Raw genomic sequence first — 18907 nt, forward strand, 5'->3', positions numbered from 1 at the left:
TCCAAATTTTATTGCATAAAATAAGAAAAATATTTTCATTTAATCCAAAAAGTTATAGTTGTGGCTATATTGGGAATATGCCAGTGCTATCTGCTTACAACCTTGACCTCCTCTACCTACCTAGAAATCACTTGTGTTATGGCAGGTGAGCTGAATGAACTTGTAAGGGTGTTAAGTCATTGAACAAACGCTCTCATTAAAAATTTTTTTCTCCCCTCAACATCTTTTCTGGTTATAAAAGTAACACAGGCTTACTGTAGACTTAAAAAAAAGTATAAAGAAAAATATCAATCAATTGTAATACTATAATTTAGAAGTGTCAATTTTTTCCAAATCTTTATGTGTGTACACAATTTTTTAAAAACAAAAATGGGTTATACTAAATAAAGTGTTCTATATATAATCTTTTCACATACAGTGTTTCACATAACTATCTCTTTTGAGATTTTAGAATTCCCAGTAGCATTTTAGATTCAGAAAGCAGATTTATCCCCTGCTTCATATATTATGCAGTATGGTAGCTTAATGAAAAGAAAAGCATTTTACCTAAAAAATTTTGAACCAAAATCTGTTTTAGTAAATTTTTTAAATCAATAAACACTCGAGGATATGTTTTTTTGTTTGTTTTTAAAATAAATTTTTATTGATTTCAGAGAGGAAGGGAGGAGAGAGGGGAATGGGAGAGGGAGATAGAAATATTAATGATGAAAGAGAATCATTGATCAGCTGCCTTCTGCATACCCCCATATTGAGGATCGAACCCGCAACCCAGGCATGTGCCCTGACTGGGAATCGAACCGTGAACTCCTGTTTCATAGGTGGACACTCAACCACTGAGCCATGCCAGCTGGGCTGAGGATACATTTCTTGATTTTAGAGAGAGGGGTGGAAGAGAGAGAGAGAGAAAGAAAGAAAGAAGGAAGGAAGGAAGGAAGGAAGGAAGGAAGGAAGGAAGGAAGGAAGGAAGGAAGGAAGGAAGGAAGAAAGAGAAAGAAAGAAGAAAGGGAAGGGGAAGGGGAAGGGGAAGGGGAAGGGGAGGAAAGGAAAGGGAGAAACAGTGATGTGAGAGAGAAACATTGATCGGTTGCCTCCTACACGTGTCCTCATCAGGGATCGAACCCTTTGCTTTGGTGCATAAGATGATGCTCCAACCAACCGAGCCACACTGGTTGGTGATGTTCCCTTTGATCACCTAGTTAAGGTTGCATTTGTCAGGTTTTTCCCATTATGAAGTTAAATATTTTTTTCTTTCCATACTCTGTTAGAAAGCAATCATTAGGAGCCCACACTCAAGGGAAGAGAATTAATAAGCTCCATCTTTTAGAGCAGTGGTTCTCAACCTTGGCTGCACATTAGAATCACCTGGGAATCTTTTTAAAATCCTGATTTCTGGGCCTCATCCTCCAGGAATTCTGTTTCTTTGTTACTAATGTTGTGGCCCACCCCATAACAAAGAAACAGAATTTCCGGAGGATGAGGCCCAGAAATCAGGATTTTAAAAAGATTCCCAGGTGATTCTAATGTGCAGCCAAGGTTGAGAACCACTGTCTTAGAGGTAGGAGCGTTTAACAAATTTGATAGCATATGTTAAAATCACCACAGCAATAAATATTTTGGGAAACATACTTTGAGGCCATGCAAATAACTTGTTTCTTCTTTAAAAGTTTCATCTATTGCTCAGCTGGTGTGGCTCAGTGATTGAGTGTCAACCTGTGAACCAGGGGTCATAGTTTGATCCCGGTCAGGGCACATGCCCGGGTTGAGGGCTCTATCCCCAGTGGGGGATGTGCAGGGGGCAGTTGATCAATGATTCTCTCTCATCATTGATGATTTTTTTAAAAAAATCTTTATTGTTGAAAGTATTACATATGTCTTCTTCCAACCCCCGCCTCCATGGACCTCTTTAGCCTGCCCCATCATTGATGTTTCTGTCTCTCCCTCTCCCTTACCTGAAATCAATAATAAATATAAATATATATATATATATATACACACACACACACACACACACACACACCTATAAAAAAAAAAGAAGTTGCATCCATTAATGTTAGCATTCATTGGTGGATCTTGCCTGTCATAGTTATTATTGTGATGATCTGGTGATTTTCTATTTCTCTCGTTTCTTCTACATGTATTATTTGGAATCCTCCTATAAGGAAGATTTGTGTCTTCTCTCTCATTTATTTAATTATTTATACCCATATAGAAGCATGAATATCTATTTTATTGCTTGGATTATAGCATGTGGTTGTTTACTTTGTGGCTCATATTGTTCTGCTTTGGCCTTTGAGAGAAATTTCAGGTTGGCTCCCATATTCTTTTAACATGCCATGTTTCCATCCATTTTTTCCCTCTAGTATTTTGCCCCAAATGTTAACCAGAGATGGCCATAAATATTCGTTATTTGTATTTCACAATGAGAAAGGTTGATTAAAATGCAAAATTAGAATGTCCTCTGATCTCTTAGCACATGTTTTGTGAAAGACACAGTGCTAGATTTTGGATACACAGATGAGTCAGTTTACCTTCACAGATAGTTATGTCAAACAAGAGTGGGGAAATAGAGTCTAGACTACTTAGGGGGATAGACTATGAAGGGTTATAGCAAATTAGAGACCTGGTGCATGAAATTGGTGCACTGGGTGGCGGGGGGGGGGGGCGGTGCATTCCTCAGCCCGGCCTGCATCCTCTCACAGTCTGGGATCCCTCGGGGGATGTCCGCCTGCTAGCTTAGGCCCACTCCCAGCAGGCGGACATTTCTCTTGCAGTCCGGGAGCCCTTGCTCCTTATCACCCGCCTGCTTGCTCCTTACTGCTTGGCTTGCTGCTCTTTAGCACTACCGAGGAGGTGGGAGAGGCTCCCGCCACTGCCACTGTGTTCGCCAGCCATGAGCCCGGCTTCTGGCTGAGAGGCACTCCCCCTGTGAGCGCACTGACCACCAGGTGGCAGCTCCTGCATTGAGCATCTGCCCCCTGGTGATTAGTTTGTATCATAGTGACGGGTCTTTCTGGCTGTTCCACCTTAATGGTTGCTTAGGCTTTTATTATATAGACTAGAGACCCGGTGCACAAAAATTTGTGCACTGGGGGGGGGGGTACCTCAGCCCGGCCTGTGCCCTCTCGCAGTCTGGGACCCCTCGGGAAATAACGACCTTCTGGCTTAGGCCTGCTCCCGGGTGGCAGAGGGCAGGCCCAATCCCTAGGTGCAGCCCCTGGTCGGGCTCAGAGGAGGGCCGATTAGCGAGTTGGGGCACCGCCCCCTGTCATGCACAGAGCAGGGCGGATTGGGAGGTTGCTATGCCACCCTCAGTGACTGACGGTCAGGGTAGGGCCGATTGGGGGGTTGGGGCACCGCCCCCTGTCCCGCACAGAGCAGGGCCAATCAGGGCGTTGGGGCGCTGCCCCCTGTCACTCACAGAGCAGGGCCGATCAGGGGGTTGGGGAGCTCCCCCCTGTCACACACAGAGCAGGGTCGATCAGGGGGTTGGGGAGCTCCCCCCTGTCATGCACAGAGTAGGGCCGATCAGGGGGTTGGGGAGCTCCCCCCTGTCACACACAGAGCAGGGTCAATCAGGTGGTTGGGGAGCTCCCCTTTGTCACACGCAGAGCAGGGTCTATCAAGGCGTTGGGGAGCTCCCCCCTGTCAGGCACAGAGCAGGGCTCATCAGGGGGTTGGGGAGCTTCCCCCTGTCACGCACAGAGTAGGGCCGATAGGGGAGTTGGTGCACCGCTCCCTGTCACACACAGCAGGGCGGATCAGGGGGTTGGGGCGCTGCCCTCTATCACCCACAGAGCAGGGCCGATCAGGGGGTTGGGGCGCTGCCACTGTCACACTCAGGGCAGGGCCGATGGGGAGGTTATGGCTCTACTCCTTCACACACAGGGCCAGTGGGGTGGGGGGGTTGGGGCACCTCACCCTGTCACACACAGAGTCGCAGGGTGATCAGGGGGTTGGGGTGCCTTCCCCTGTCATGAACAGAGCAGGGCGGATAGGGAGGTTGTGGCCCCGCCCCCTGTCACACACAGAGCCTCATGGCGATCAGCGGTTTGGGCGCTGCCCCCTGTCATGCTGATCCCGGTGCCAGGAGGCCTCTCAGCTCTGCTGATCCCGGTGCTGGGAGGCATATTACCCTTTTAGTATATAGAATAGAGGTCTGGTGCATGGGTGGGGGCCAGCTGGTTTGCCCTGAAGGGTGTCCTGGATCAGGGTGGGGGTCCCCACTGGGGTGCCTGGCCAGCCTGGATGAGGGGATGATGGCTGTTTGTAGCTGGTCACACACCCTTCAGGGTGGGGTTCCCCACTGGGGTGCCTGGCCAGTCTGGGTGAGGGGCTGAGGGCTGTTTTCAGGCTGGGACTGAACTCCCAACTGCTCCTTTCTTTCTTTTTCTTTTTTTATTTTGGGCCAGCTTTAGCTCTGAGGCTTGGCTCCAGCTCTGAGGCCTCAGCTGCTGAAAACAGGTATCTGGTTTGTTTCAGTTCTATAATTGAAACTCTGTATCAACTCCAGCTCTGAGATCCCAGCTTTCTGAAAGCTGGTTTCTGGGGTTTTGTTTAGCTTCTATATTTGTTACAATGTTTTTTAAACTGCAAGCTCAGAGGCCGGCAGCGGCAGGTGGGGAACGTTGGAGTCCTCCGTCACTGAAGCAAGCAAGCCTCATGTTCAGTTTAAGCTGCCTGGCTGCCGGCCGCCATCTTGGCTGGCAGTTAATTTGCATATTGCCCTGATTAGCCAATGGGAAGGGTAGCGGTCGTACGCCAATTACCATGTTTCTCTTTTATTAGATAGGATTAGACATGAAAATGACCAAAGGAAGTTCAGATTTGGGAGCAGTGTATAGGATTTACTAGATTAATCTAATATATAAGAATGGTGATTACAGTTGTAACTACAGATTTCTGACCTAGCAAAATTATATTTTAGACTAAAAACCTGGGCATGTGCCCTGGCAGGGAATCGAACTGTAACCTCCTGGTTCATAGGTTGACCCTCAACCACTGAGCCACACTGGCCAGGCCTGATTCCAGATTCTTGGGAAATAAAGAAACAATAGTCTGAACATTTGCTATAGTATTCTTGAATCTTTTAACAGTGATTATTTTTTTGTCCCAATGCAAGTAACATTCTCTTAGTGTGTATATTTAAAAAAGGAAAGAAGTTTGTGAGTTTGACTTTGTTTGCCTTTCTCCATGTCTCTTGTCATGTTAGTAGTAATGGTTTGGGAGAGAACAAAATACAGTTGACCCTTGAACCAATGGCACAGTATAAAATCTGCATATACCTTAAGTGGATCCTCCGCTTATGCAAATTCCCAGCTGTTGACTCATGGACAATGTGGATTTTAAAAAAGTGTGTGAAAGTGGACCTGTGCAGTTCAAACTTGTGTTAACTAGAATCTTGTTCAATACTGAGTACTATCTCATTATAAAGAAGAGGACTCAATTCGTCATATTATGTATAATGGCTGTGAACATTATATTATCATAAACTCATAAAACTCATAAATTAATGTTTGAAATAACACTCTAGCACTTTAAAAGAAAAATTCCAAAACCTGTAAGGAATTTTTATGAGTTTATTTGAGCCAAACTGACAACATATGCTGGGTTGCAAGATCTGAAATGCTTCCAACTATTATTTTCTTGAAACCATAATGTAATTTGTAATAATTAGGGAACATTCATGTTTTTTCCAGCCTTATGATTACTCTGAAATAGAGAAATTGCTCTTTAAGGTAATGATGCTACCCTGGGCAACATCTGTGGCTCAAGGCTGTCCTTTATTGTAACAGGCTCCAGTACAGCTGATTCAAGGGATGTTAATTGAATGTCTGCTGGATGCCTGGCACTGTGCTGAGGGAGATTGATAAATTCAGAGCATCTGTTATGTTGAAATTTCTGTTAAAAACTAAGTAATTATAGTGGTATCAATGGTGCGATTATTCTTGCTAACTGAAATGTAAATTCTTTTTTTAATATATATTTTTTATTGATTTCGGAGACAGTAAAGGAGAGGGAGAGATAGAAACATCAGTGACAAGAGAGAATCATTGATTGGCAGCCTCCTGCACACCCCACTCTGGGGATCAAGCCCCCACCTGGGCATATGCCTGGCAGGGAATCGAACCGTGACCTTCTGGTTCATAAGTCGACCCTCAACCATTGAGCCATACCGGCTGCGCCTGAAATGTAAAACATGTACTTACTCATTGCTGATGTTCAGCATCCTTAAGAATTTAACCTAATTAAGAAGGAAGCTATCAATAGTGCTAAAGTCAGTCAGAAACTGTATTGCCAATAAAAGTTGTATGGTATTATGTATTAATCATTTATTAAGGGTAAAATTTTACAGTCATTAGCTTCCCCCCTTTTTTCATTAGGATGTCAAACTGAAAAGGCTGTTAGTTATTTAGTTCATCCTGTGCTTCAATTCCCTTCTTAATTACTTGTTTAAAGCTTATTTCTTTCTGTGAACTTTATTTTGCTGCTGATTAGAGCACTTTGGATTCCCCCCTCCCCCCCTTTCCTTGAGATATAATTAGGGACAATAAGTGTACTTTGGTAACTTGGTATAACCAAAAAGATATGTTTTAAGTAACACATATCATGGTAAGCCTGGGTAATAATGAATATTCAAAAAAATAATCACTGTTAAAAGTTTTACATCTTGCTTACATGTAAATGTGATAATTGTAATCCTAATTTAAATTGTGAATGATACTTGGGTTTCACCTTACATAGGTAGCATTTTTTAAAAACAAAATCACAAAGAACAAAATTGCAACTCATGTCTTCTAAAATAATAAACTGTAAATTCTGGATCGTTTTTAACCAGGGGTCCTCAAACTACGGCCCGCGGGCCACATACAAATACAAATATTGTATTTGTTCCCGTTTTGTTTTTTTACTTCAAAATAAGATATGTGCAGTGTGCATAGGAATTTGTTCATAGTTTTTTTTTAAACTATAGTCTGGCCCTCCAACGGTCTGAGGGACAGTGAACTGGCCCCCTGTTTAAAAAGTTTGAGGACCCCTGGTTTTTAACCTTTTAAAATTGCTTAATAGAACTGGTCAGAATTAGGAAGGATCTGTGAGGGGTTCCTTTGGAAACCATGGGCAGATAGTCTGTTGTCTTCAGGTTCATAGAGGAATCTCTGGGGATGGTCTTTGAGTCAGGCCTGGCAATGGTCAATGTACATAAACAGAGCCTAGCTTTCAATGTTTTCTGAAGAATGCTTTAATACAAGCTTAGAATGTTCCTCAAGTTGTGTGTTTTCATAAAACAGCCTTTTATTTTTAATTTATTTTTATTGATTTCGGAGAGAAAGGGAAAAGGAGAGATAGATAGAATCATCAATGATGAGAGAGAATCATTGATTGCCTGCCTCCTGCATACCCCCCACTGGGGATCAAGCCCCAAACCCAAGCATCTGCCCTTACCAGGAATCGAACCGTAACCTCCTGATTCATAGGTTTACGCTCAACCACTGAGCCACGCTGGCCAGGCAAACAGCCTTGGATTTTACCACATCTTTAGTTTAAAATATTTATCATATAGGGTTACCAGAAGTTAAATGGTCCTTTTTTTTTTTTTTTTAAAGGTAGGACTTCCAGGTAGATGCTAGGGAAGGATCATAAATGCCCCTTGGAAAATTGCTATGAAAAAATGATTTGATCTTGGAATTAGGAGGAGAGATTTGTTTTATTGGCAAGAGCAATGGAAAGTTAACTCTGTATCCTAATATTGTAAAGGGAGTGGGATTTATCTAGCATAGTTCTTTGGGCTCTCCAAGAAAGCATATCACTTATGTTTTATTTCATTCTTTCCTTGGAAGTAGTTCACTGATCTCAGATCATTGGTGACATTGCTTATTTTACTTTTACATAATTCCGTCCTGTGTAGTGATTCATCAAAAGAGCTTCTGCTGTTGGTTGCAATTTTGGCTTCTCTTAAGCTATTCATAGGCTTTTCAAGAGCTGTAGTCTTCTTCAGTGAGCTGTTAATTATTCTTGGTATATTTTTGTTGCAGAATTTACAATACAATATGCCTTTTATTAATGTGATTTTTTTTTTCCTTTTTGCAGTGATTACTTATTCAAGTTGCTTCTGATTGGAGACTCTGGAGTTGGAAAGTCCTGCCTCCTTCTTAGGTTTGCAGTAAGTTGAAATTGAAATGCCTTTAAAGAAATTAATGCTGTGTACATTTTCTAGGTAGACAAAAGATTAAGCTGTTTTATTCACAATAAACTAAATCTTCCAGAATTTATATATTAAAGCAGGGGTCCTCAAACTATGGCCCGCAGGCCACATGCGGCCCACCGAAAACATTTATCTGGCCCGCCGTGTGTTTTTGCTGCCGCTGTGTGCATAGGAATTTGTGCATAGTTTTTTTTTAAACTATAGTCGGGCCCTCCAACGGTCTGAGGGACAGTGAACTGGCCCCCTGTTTAAAAAGTTTGAGGACCCCTGTATTAAAGTCTCCGAGTATACACCCCTAGTGATACCTTTGAGTCTTAAATAAAAGAAATGCTGTTGTTCTTAAAAGAAACCCAGCAAAGTGTGGTTTATAAAATCAGAGTTGATAGTCTTGGTAGAGGTCAAACAATGTTTCATTCCAACTTGGGTAGTAAGGTAAGGGGAAAATAGTTGGCCTGTGTTGAAAGCAACTTGATGGAAAACAACTTTTCAAGTAAAAGTTTAGCAAAAGAAAAAGAAAAAGCAGGCCTGGCACATTTTGACAATGGTGCTCTATATGCTGAAATTTATCAACAGATAAGTGACTTTCAACCTAATGAACTCACAGCTTCCTTTATAGTATTTATCAACTGCCTTCGAATTTAGCATATTTTCTGTCTCATATCTTTGGTTCTCAGAGTGTGGACTAAAGGCCCTTGGGGATTATCAAGACCCTCCCAGTGGGTTGTCCATGAGATCAAAACTATTGTCTTAATAATACTAAGCTGTTAGTACAGACAGTCCTCGGCTTACGTCGCCATCTCCCATTTATTTATAAAAAAAAAGTTCCGTCATTTCGATGTATGTACATATGTGCTTTATGTTTTTTATTATTTATTTACCACAAGTAAAGGTCAGTAATTGTTATCTTTCTTTTAAATTTACTGTTTCACTTCATTACTGCTGTGCATGTGCTCGATGTGAGTGATGTAGATGCTTATGTAGGTGGGTTCTGACTTATGGCGAAAATCGCATTACTTTGCACTGTAGGAATGGATCTCTGATGTAACCCAAGGACCTACTGTATTTACTAAGTAAATAATTACTTAGTACTAAAAAAGATAAATAAATAAATTGCCTTTTTCACTGTGTTGATATTTGCTCTGACGATGCAAAAGCAATGGTAGGGTGAAACTGCTGGTGCATTAACACAGCGTATCAAGGCAAAGCTAAGCCCCAGACTCTATTCATGCTCATTGTATTCACCTCTATTCACTACAGGGGGAAAAAACCATTTTCACTAAAGAGTGTCTTTGATAAAACAGTAAAAATGATTATTCTAAAAATCTTGTTCCTTGAGTATTCTTTTTTAAATATGTTGTGAAGAAATGAGGAATACGCATAAAACACTTCGTCTAGTTGTCTCAAGGAAAAGAAAAGCAATTTTTTTTTTAACTTGAAAGAACAACTGATAGACAAACTATAGTTATGTAGAATTGGGTATTGGCAGACATTTTCTCAAATGAACTGAGATTGTCATTTAAAGGAAAATATTTGGCAGCATTCGCTGCCTTTAATAAAATTCAAACTTTAAAAGAAAATTGGAATTTTAGAAAACTTATAATTCACCACTAAGAGCTTGGCAGCATCTCAAAAAATAAATATGACTTTTTTTGATAAGATAAATGTTGATATTAATGTCATTAAAAATAATTACATTATAAAAAATGAAATCATGGAAGTACTCGAATAACACATAGGTGATTCTTTAATATGTGTGAAAGAGTATTCTGATAAAAAAAATTAGAAAAGATTGTTAAATTTGATTGCATTAAAATTAATGTGAAACATAAAAACAAATGGTACTAGCAAGAAAAATATGAGGAAGGGATGATATTGTCAGTATATAAAGCACACTTACACATTAATAAGAAAATATGCTTGTCCTAATAGAAATATGGGTAAATACATGAGTAGGCAGTTCACAAAAGAAGAGATACAAATTAAATATGAACAAATGTTCAATTTTATTTGTAATTAAAGACTTAAAATTAGATTTTACTTAATTTTTATTAAATTGGCAAATACTAAAATTGATAATAGCTCCTAGTATTAAATCAGCAATTCTTGGTAGATGGGAGGGACTGGTGTATCTCTTTTTTTAATATGCATTTATTTTTATTGATTTTAGAGAGAGAAAATCATTGATCTGCTGCCTCTTGTACACCTCCCATTGGGGATCGAGCCGGAAACTCAGGCATTGCCCTGACCAGGAATCACACTAGGACCTCCTGGTTCATAGGTCAATCCTCAACCACTGAGCTGTGCCAGCTGGGCAGATGGTATCTTTTGATGAAAGTGGCTATATAGTCTGAGAATTTCGTGTTTCAAAGAAAATCCTCTTTGAAATACCTATTGATCTAAGTTACAGGTTTTCAGTACTACCTACACAGTAAAATCACCCAGGAGCATTTATAAAAAAATACTGATTTCTGGATCCCCAAAATAGATACCAGGCCCAAAAGATATTGTAAAGAAATGTATAGTAAGCTATGGGAGCACAGAGGAAAGGATCTCTTAACTATTGGCTGAGGAATTGAATGTTTGGACAGTTAGTTATTGCCTGGGCTCAAAATTGAAGCGTGAGTAAAAATTGCCATGTGATCCAGGGGCTGGGGTATGCAGAAAGGGAAAACTGAGAATTTGAGCAGAAGGAAGAGCATGTGCAGTGGCTCAGCCATGCAAATAGGAGTCATTTAGGGGTTTATATGAATTCTAGCAAAGCATTTATAAGTATTTCTAACAAAACACCTGACATGTAGAAGTGCTAAGTGAATGTTTATTGTATTCATTTTGTTCTCTATCCACTTTCTACAGTGCCTGTTACTTATTAGATATGCAATTAAAAATAAATAATTTCAAAATGAATATCTAGTGATGAGGAGCATTTTGTCAAATTGCAGTCAATGCTTTTAAATGTATTCTTTTACCCAATGGTTCTGCATGTGCACAAGTGTGAATCTATGAGGAGATTAAGTCCCTTAGAACTCCCTCCCTCTGATCACATTTTATAATTTAAAAAGATATTCTTATTGATTTTTTTTTTTAAGAGAGAGAGAGACAGAGACAGAGAGAGACAGAGAGACATTGATGTGAGAGCACATCATCCATCAGCTGCCTCCTTGCAAGTTCCATACCCAGGATTCAGCCTGCAACCTTTTGGTGTATGGGATGATGCTTAACCAATTGAGGACAGCAGCCAGGGCTACAGTTTTCTCTAGAGTTTTGTGGGTTTTTTTAACCCTATGTATGGTCAGATTCTGCATTATCAAGAGTTGTTCACACTCTCATTTTCCCCTTTTTGTTGGAGTGTTGTAATGCAGATCTCAAGTGTTGGCTCCTTCTATGTCAACGGTTCTCAACCTGTGGGTCGCGACCCCTCTGGGGGTCGAACGACCCTTTCACAGGGGTCGCCTAAGACCATCCTGCATATCAGATATTTACATTACGATTCATAACAGTAGCAACATTACAGTTATGAAGTAGCAATGAAAATAATTTTATGGTTGGGTCACAGCATGAGGAACTGTATTAAAAGGGCCAGAAGGTTGAGAACCACTGCTCTACGTACTTTTGTATGAACTTCCAAAAACTGGACATTTTCATATCAAATAACATTGCCATTGTTAACTTAGAAAATAAATCTCCCCGATTGTCTCAGAAGTATTGGTATTATGGTTGATTTGAATTAGTATTCATACTTGGTCCACACATGGTTCCATCCATACATGGTCCCATTTAGTTATTTTGCTGCTTAGTCTCTTAACCTAGTTTTCCCAACCTCCTCTTTTTTTCATTTTATTTATTTTTTAATTGATTTCAGAGAGGAAGTGAGAGGGGGGAGAAAGATAGAAACATTAGTGATGAGAGAGAACCACCAATCGGCTGCCTCCTGCATGCCCCCAACTGGGGATCGAGACCACAACCCAGGCATGTGCCCCTGACCGGAATTGAACCCAGGACCTTTCGGTCCTCAGACCAATGCTCTATCCACTGAGCCAAACCAGTTAGGGCCTAACCTCCTCTTTTTTATGTGTTTTTCTTGTCATTTACTTTTTTCAGAAACCAGGGAAGTTTTCCTATAGATCGTTCAGTATTTTAGATTTGTCACTTTGCTTCCTTGTGGTGTCTTTAAACTTGTTCAAATTCCTCATGTTTCTGTAATTGGAAGTAAACCCCCAGAGCTGTGTTATCCTTATGGTATCTACTAGCCCCATGCAGCTATTTAAATGGAAACCAATTAAAACTGAATAAAATTAAAAACTCAGTTCCTTTTACTCAGTTGCCACTTGGGGCTAGTGGCTACTGTATTAGCTAGCTCAGCTTATAGAAACTCCATCATCAAAGGAAGTTCTGTTTGATAATGTTACTTTTAATAGTTTTAGTAAATAGTTTTATCTATCCTTCCATCCTAGTCCCCTTATCTATCCTTTGATTAGATTTAGGGCCATCTTTTTTGTCAGAATACTTAAGTGGTACTTTGTGCTTGCTAAGATTGTTCAGTGGGTTTAGGTGTTGATAGCTTGATCTCTCCATGTATCTTTTCACAAGCATTAAGAGTTTTGTTTCCATTCTGAGTAAAATGTCAAAACAGATAACTTGAGAAAAACAGGTACAATTTTTAAAGTTTAACATTGGGTTAAACATTGTTCACATAAAAGCTTATGCACAAATGTTCATAGCATTATTTATAATAGCCAAAAGTAGAAACAACCAGATGTCCATCAACTAATGAGTGGATAAACAAAATGTGGCATATCCATACAATAGACACTGAGTGGCCAGATTATTATGACCACCCCATCAGTACTTCATTGACACTTGCAAAAATACTGAATATTGAAAACTTCCTAAGAAAATACTCTCAGTGCTTTATTATTATTATTATTATTATTATTATTATTATTTGCATAACTAATTCACTTCATTGTACTGATGGGGTGGTCATAATAATCTGGCCGGTCATAATAATCTGGCCACTCAGTGTATATTATTCAGCCATAAAAAAGGAATGAAGTATGCCCAGCCAGGTGTGGCTCAGTGATTGAGGGTAGACCCAGGAACCAAGAGGTCACCAGTTCGATTCCTGATCAGGGCATATGCCCAGGTTGCGGGCTCGATCCCCAGTAGGGGGCATGCAGGAGGCAGCCAATCAATGATTCTCTCTCATCATTGATGTTTCTATATCTCTCTCCCTCTCCCTTCCTCCCTGAAATCAATACAAATATATTTTTTAAAAAAAAGGAATGAAGAAGAACTAATACATGCTATAATATGGATGAACCTGGAAAACTTTATGCTAAGTTAAAGAAGCTAACACGAAAGGCCACATACTGTATGATTCCAATCTTATGAAATGTTCAGAATAGGCAAATCCATAAAAACATAAAGTAGATTAGTGGTTTCCAGGGCCTAGGGGAAGAGAAGGAAATGGAGAGTGACTGCTACTAGGTACAGAGTTTCATCACAGGATGATGAAAATGTTCTGGAGTTAAATAATGGTGTAGGTTGCAAAACCCTGTGGATATACTAAACAAAACCATTGAACTGTACACTTTATTTTTTAAAAAATATATTTTATTGATTTTTTTCTTTTATTGATTTTTTTACAGAGAGGAAGGGAGAGGGATAGAGAGTTAGAAACATCGATGAGAGAGAAACATCGATCAGCTGCCTCCTGAATGCTCCCTACTGGGGATGTGCCCACAACCAAGGTACATGCCCTTGACCGGACTCGAACCTGGGACCCTTGAGTCCGCAGGCTGACGCTCTATCCAATGAGCCAAACCGGTTAGGGCTGAACTGTACACTTTAAAAGGATACATTTTATATTGTGAGAATTTGAAAAAGTCATAACTAGGAAATAAAATTGATTTCTAAAAAATCCAGAAGAGGAGAGTGACATGGTCATTAATTTGTGGTGAATAAGTGGGATTTGTGGGTAGGGAGGAGCTAGAGTTTCACTGATTAGCAATTAGGAAAATTATTCATCATTGAAAATATAAAACCTTTTCCTATGTGACATATGTAAATAATTCGCCAAGAAATGTGTGAAAAAATTAAAGAATAGTTATTGAACAAAATATTAAGAAAAAACTGTTAAATAGTGCTTTTAATCAAAACATGAAGTAAATACTGGAGCAGGTTGGAGTGGTTGTTCTCAACATGTTATACCTTTTAACCTTATCAACTTTGTATATAAAAGTTAGCACTGTTTTCTTATTTACTCTAGTATTGAACATTAATTTTAATCATGAACTATTTTTCTCTTCAGGATGATACGTATACAGAAAGTTACATCAGCACTATTGGTGTGGATTTCAAAATAAGAACTATAGAATTAGATGGGAAAACGATCAAGCTTCAAATAGTAAGTAATTTTTGAACTAGAAATTTTTGAAAAGAAATTATTTTGAGAAATTTAGAATGTATTATTTATTTTTTAATATTTAACAAAATTAAATTTGAAGTATTTTAAACATCATGCATCCATAATAGAATGGTAGAATAAGAATTGTTCAGATTAAAAATGACTTGTCTAAGATTATCTTCCTCATTGAATTTCCTATTCATAAAGCAGAGAAATACATGTTTTAAGTCAAACTTGTTCTTTTTCTTGTGCTTTTATCAGTGGGGTCTAAGTTGAACTTTACCTTGTCTTATAGCAAAAGTATGTTGAGCATTTTGTCTATGTCTTTTACTGTGTTGAGTACTATGGAACATGAAAAGAAACCTAGGGAGAGGTTCTTCATATGTGGCTTAATTGAGTACAGTTGACCCTTGAACAATGTGAGTGTTAACTGTGCAGACCCACTTATACACCGATTTTTTCCCAGTTGACTCATGCAGTTCATTTGACCTAGGCAGTTCAAACCCAGATTGTTCAAGGGTCATCTGGTGGTTGGGAATCCACACATGTGGAGGACAGACTTAAGTTATTGGCGAATTTTTGCACTGATGGTTGGCATCTCTAACTTCTGGGTTATTCAAGGGTCAGCTGTATTTTTTTTATTTCTGTTGTATTTATTACGTACTATTTACCAACTCTTAGAAACAGAATTTTATCTGAAAGGAACTTAGCTTTTCTAATTTGTTGCATAACTCAGAAATTGATGCTGATTTTATTATTTGCCTATAGTTCGTAGCAGAACCAAGTGGCCCATAGCTCTGCCTTCAATATTTTGTGTCCTTGTTCCATCCTAGTCCCCTTATCTATCCTTACAACCCCAACCCCAAATTAAAAGTAGGCAATTGTAGTAGTTCAATTATTATCACTTCAATATGGGTCTGGGACAATCAATGTGGACATATCTGTGGTCTTTAAAAATAATCTCTGAATATCTTTTAGAGCTGGCTATTAGTATTAAGTAACATAGAAAACTAGTGACTGTTCTTATTTATGGAATTGGTAATACACTGAACTGGGAATTCTGGATTTGGAGTCAGAAAACTTGGATTTGATATCTTCATTCTGGTATTTACTAGTTATAGAGTTATGGGTTTAACTTTAGCCTTTTTCCTGAGACTGTTTCTTATATCCAAAATGAATGTGAAAATACTTGATTTATGAACAAATAAGGTAATTGTGAGAACCAAATCTGGTAGCTTTGTGTATGTGTATACAATAAGGTATGTGAAAGCCCTTTGTAAACTTTTGGGCAGTACAGTAGTCCCCCCTTATTCTAAGACCCCCAGGGGATGTCTGAAACCACAGATAGTATAGAACCCTATATATACTGTTTTTTCCCTATGCTATATACACACACCTATGATAAAGTTTATAAATAAGGCACAGTATGATATTAACAATCTATACTAATAAAAGAGAAAAATGGTAATTGGCGTACAACGATACCCTTTTCATTGGCTAATCAGGGCTATATGCAAATTAACTGCCAACTAAGATTGGCAGTTAACTGCCAACAAGATGGCGGTTAATTTGCATATGTAGGCACAATGCAGGGAGGCGAAAGGGAAAGCAGGAAGAAGCCCCCTGCCACTGACAGTGATCGGAAACCCAGGGGGGAGCTAAGAGCTGGGGGGCAGGCCCTGCCCCCCAGCCATGATTGGAGAATCAGGTGCCTTTTCCGCCCTGGCCAGTGATAGCAGGAAGTAGGGGTGGAGCCAGCGATGGGAGCTGGGCACGGTCGAAGCTGGCAGTCCCAGGAGCTAGGGGTCCCTTGCCTGGGCCTAAAGCGAAGCCCACGATCGCGGGGCCGCTGCCACTGCAGGTCCCCGCTGCCCGGGCCGGACGCCTAGGCCAGAGGCGTCAGGCCTGGGCAAGGGGCCGATCCTGTGATTGGAGGGTGATGGGGGTCAACGCCTGAGGGCTTCCCAGTATGTGAGAGGGGGCAGGCTGGGCTGAGGGACACTCCCCTCTGCCCCCCCCCCCCATACCCAGTGCACGAATTTCGTGCACCGGGCCCCTAGTCTATAATAATAAATCTATAATAATGAAAGCATAATATGCTAATTAGACTGGATGTCCTTCCGGACAAAGTCGGGGCTGTGAGGGAAGCCCGGGTCCCAGGTGCCAGAGGGAAGCCAGTGCCGGCAGCCGGGGAAAGGAAGGCCTACTCTGGCACAAATTTCGTGCATTGGGCCTTTAGTATACTATATAATAAAAGGCTAATATGCAAATAGACTGAACAGCGGAACAACCGGTTGCTATGATGTGCGCTGACCACCAGGGGTCTCATGCAGAACATGGTGGGTGTTGGCCACGGCGTGGTGGTGGAGCAGGTTAGTGGAAGTGCCAGACTAAGGCGGAGCGCCGATCGCTGTCATCAGGGTGAGCCTCTGGTGGTTACTGAAAATTCTTTGTTCCCACCTACCACAGTCCCTCCAGTCACTCACACCTGCTGCCAGCGCTGGCCCTGCTTGCACCCACAGCTGGCGCCAGAGCCATTGCTCATATCCACTGCTGGTGCCCGGTGCCGGTCCCGATCACTTAGCGCCATCAGTGCGTGCGAGTGGCGGTTGCCAGCCCTGATCTCCCCTGAGGGCTTCTCCATCTCCCCCTGCTCCTGAGGGGTGATAGGAGCAGCAGCCACCACTCACACCTGCTGATGGTGCCGGCCCGGTTTCCACCCGCTGCTGGCACCGGCCACAATTGCTCTGCGCCACTGTCAGCGCATGGGAACTGTGGCAGCAGAAGCGGGGTTGCCAGCAGACAGGGGACCGGGGGACGCGGTGGGAGGGGCCAGGCAGGGGCACGGAGGATGGGCCGAGACCCGCCCCTGTACCTACCGCAGCCTCTGGGCCCCCCACAGTTCCTTTCAAGGTGCATGAATTCGTGCACTGGGCCCCTAGTACTATAGTAAGAGATATGTGAATGTGGTCTCTCAAGATGATACAGTGCCTACGTGATGAAGTGAGTTAGATATGCTGAATGAAGGGGATGATTCAGGTCAGGGGTAGGACTGAGTGTAATGATGCAAGATTTCTGGCACAGCTCAGAACAGCATGCAATTTAAAACTTCAGAATTATTTCTGGAATTTCCATTTAAAGTTTTTTTAACCACGGTTGTCTGCTGGTATCTGAAACCATGGATAAAGGAGGGACTATTGTATACAAATGTTACTGAAGATATGACATTTTTCCAGAGAGGTAATATTTTTTTAGTTCCTCCCTTATATGACTCTGATGAGGGGGAAAAAGGTACATTAAAAAAGAACTGTTGGTTTTGCTATAAGTTAACACACTTGGCATTCCAAATTAGGACTTGCAAGTATATAATTTTCTGAGTGTGTGTGAAATACTTTAAACCAGCCTTCCATATTGATCCCCCCCAATTATATGTAGAACTTTATACTTGGCACCACCTAAAGTAAGAAGCATGTTTCTCTAAGCTGCACCCAAGCTTCTTAACTACTGATGTGAAATGGTTGTATGTGTGATTATTGGTCTCCATAAGGTTTGAATATATATTTGTGAAACATTCATATAGTGCTACTTTCTTGTGGCTGGAATGGTTCATAATAGGTCATTCTTTGAGTCTTTCTTTGTCTTTGGGAGTAATTTCCTTTCCCTATTTGAACATTTTTGGGAAGCTCGCCAGTTTTTCAAATAAGCTAGTTCCATTTGTAAATAACCTCTAATTGTTAACTCTTTATGTTGAGCTGAAGCCAGTTTCCGTTCACTTCTAGCTCTTATTCCTCTGCCTTTTGGAGCTTCCTGAATGAGATTAATTTCTTTTCTGTTGGCACCTTCCTTTATTTATTTTATTTTATTTTATTGCCCTTTATTTTTATTTTGTAATCTTTATTTTTAAAAAATTTTTTATTTTTTAATTACATTTGACATATAATGTATTATATTTGTTTCAGGTGTACAACCAGTGATTACACAAATAATTTACTAAGTGATTATCCGGATAAATCTTGTACCCATCTTATACCATAGTTACTAGAATATTATTGATTATATCCTTTTTGCTGCACTTTACATCCCCATGACTATTCTTAACTATCAATTTGTACTTCTTAATAATCCCTTCCCCTTTTTGACCCATCCCCCCAACCCCCCTCCCATCTGGCAAACATCAAAATGTTTTGTCTATGAGTCTGTTTCTGCTCTGCTTGTTTATTTTGTTTTTTAGATGTTGACAGATATGTATTTATTGCCATTTTATTGTTCATATTTTTAATCTTTTTTTTCTTCTCTTTTTT

The 18907-nt window shown here is 40.5% G+C and overlaps 1 protein-coding gene across 1 annotated transcript in view; it reads left to right on the forward strand.

Moving 5' to 3' along the window:
* RAB1A (RAB1A, member RAS oncogene family) overlaps nt 1–18907 on the forward strand; it is a 41060-nt gene that overhangs the window by 12838 nt on the left and 9315 nt on the right. The window contains exons 2-3 of the mRNA XM_059659646.1: nt 8086–8158; nt 14511–14606. Of these exons, the coding sequence (XP_059515629.1) occupies nt 8086–8158; nt 14511–14606 (169 nt within the window). The remainder of the gene's footprint in view (nt 1–8085; nt 8159–14510; nt 14607–18907) is intronic.

Source organism: Myotis daubentonii, chromosome 12, assembly GCF_963259705.1.
Source record: "Myotis daubentonii chromosome 12, mMyoDau2.1, whole genome shotgun sequence".
NCBI lineage: Eukaryota > Metazoa > Chordata > Mammalia > Chiroptera > Vespertilionidae > Myotis > Myotis daubentonii.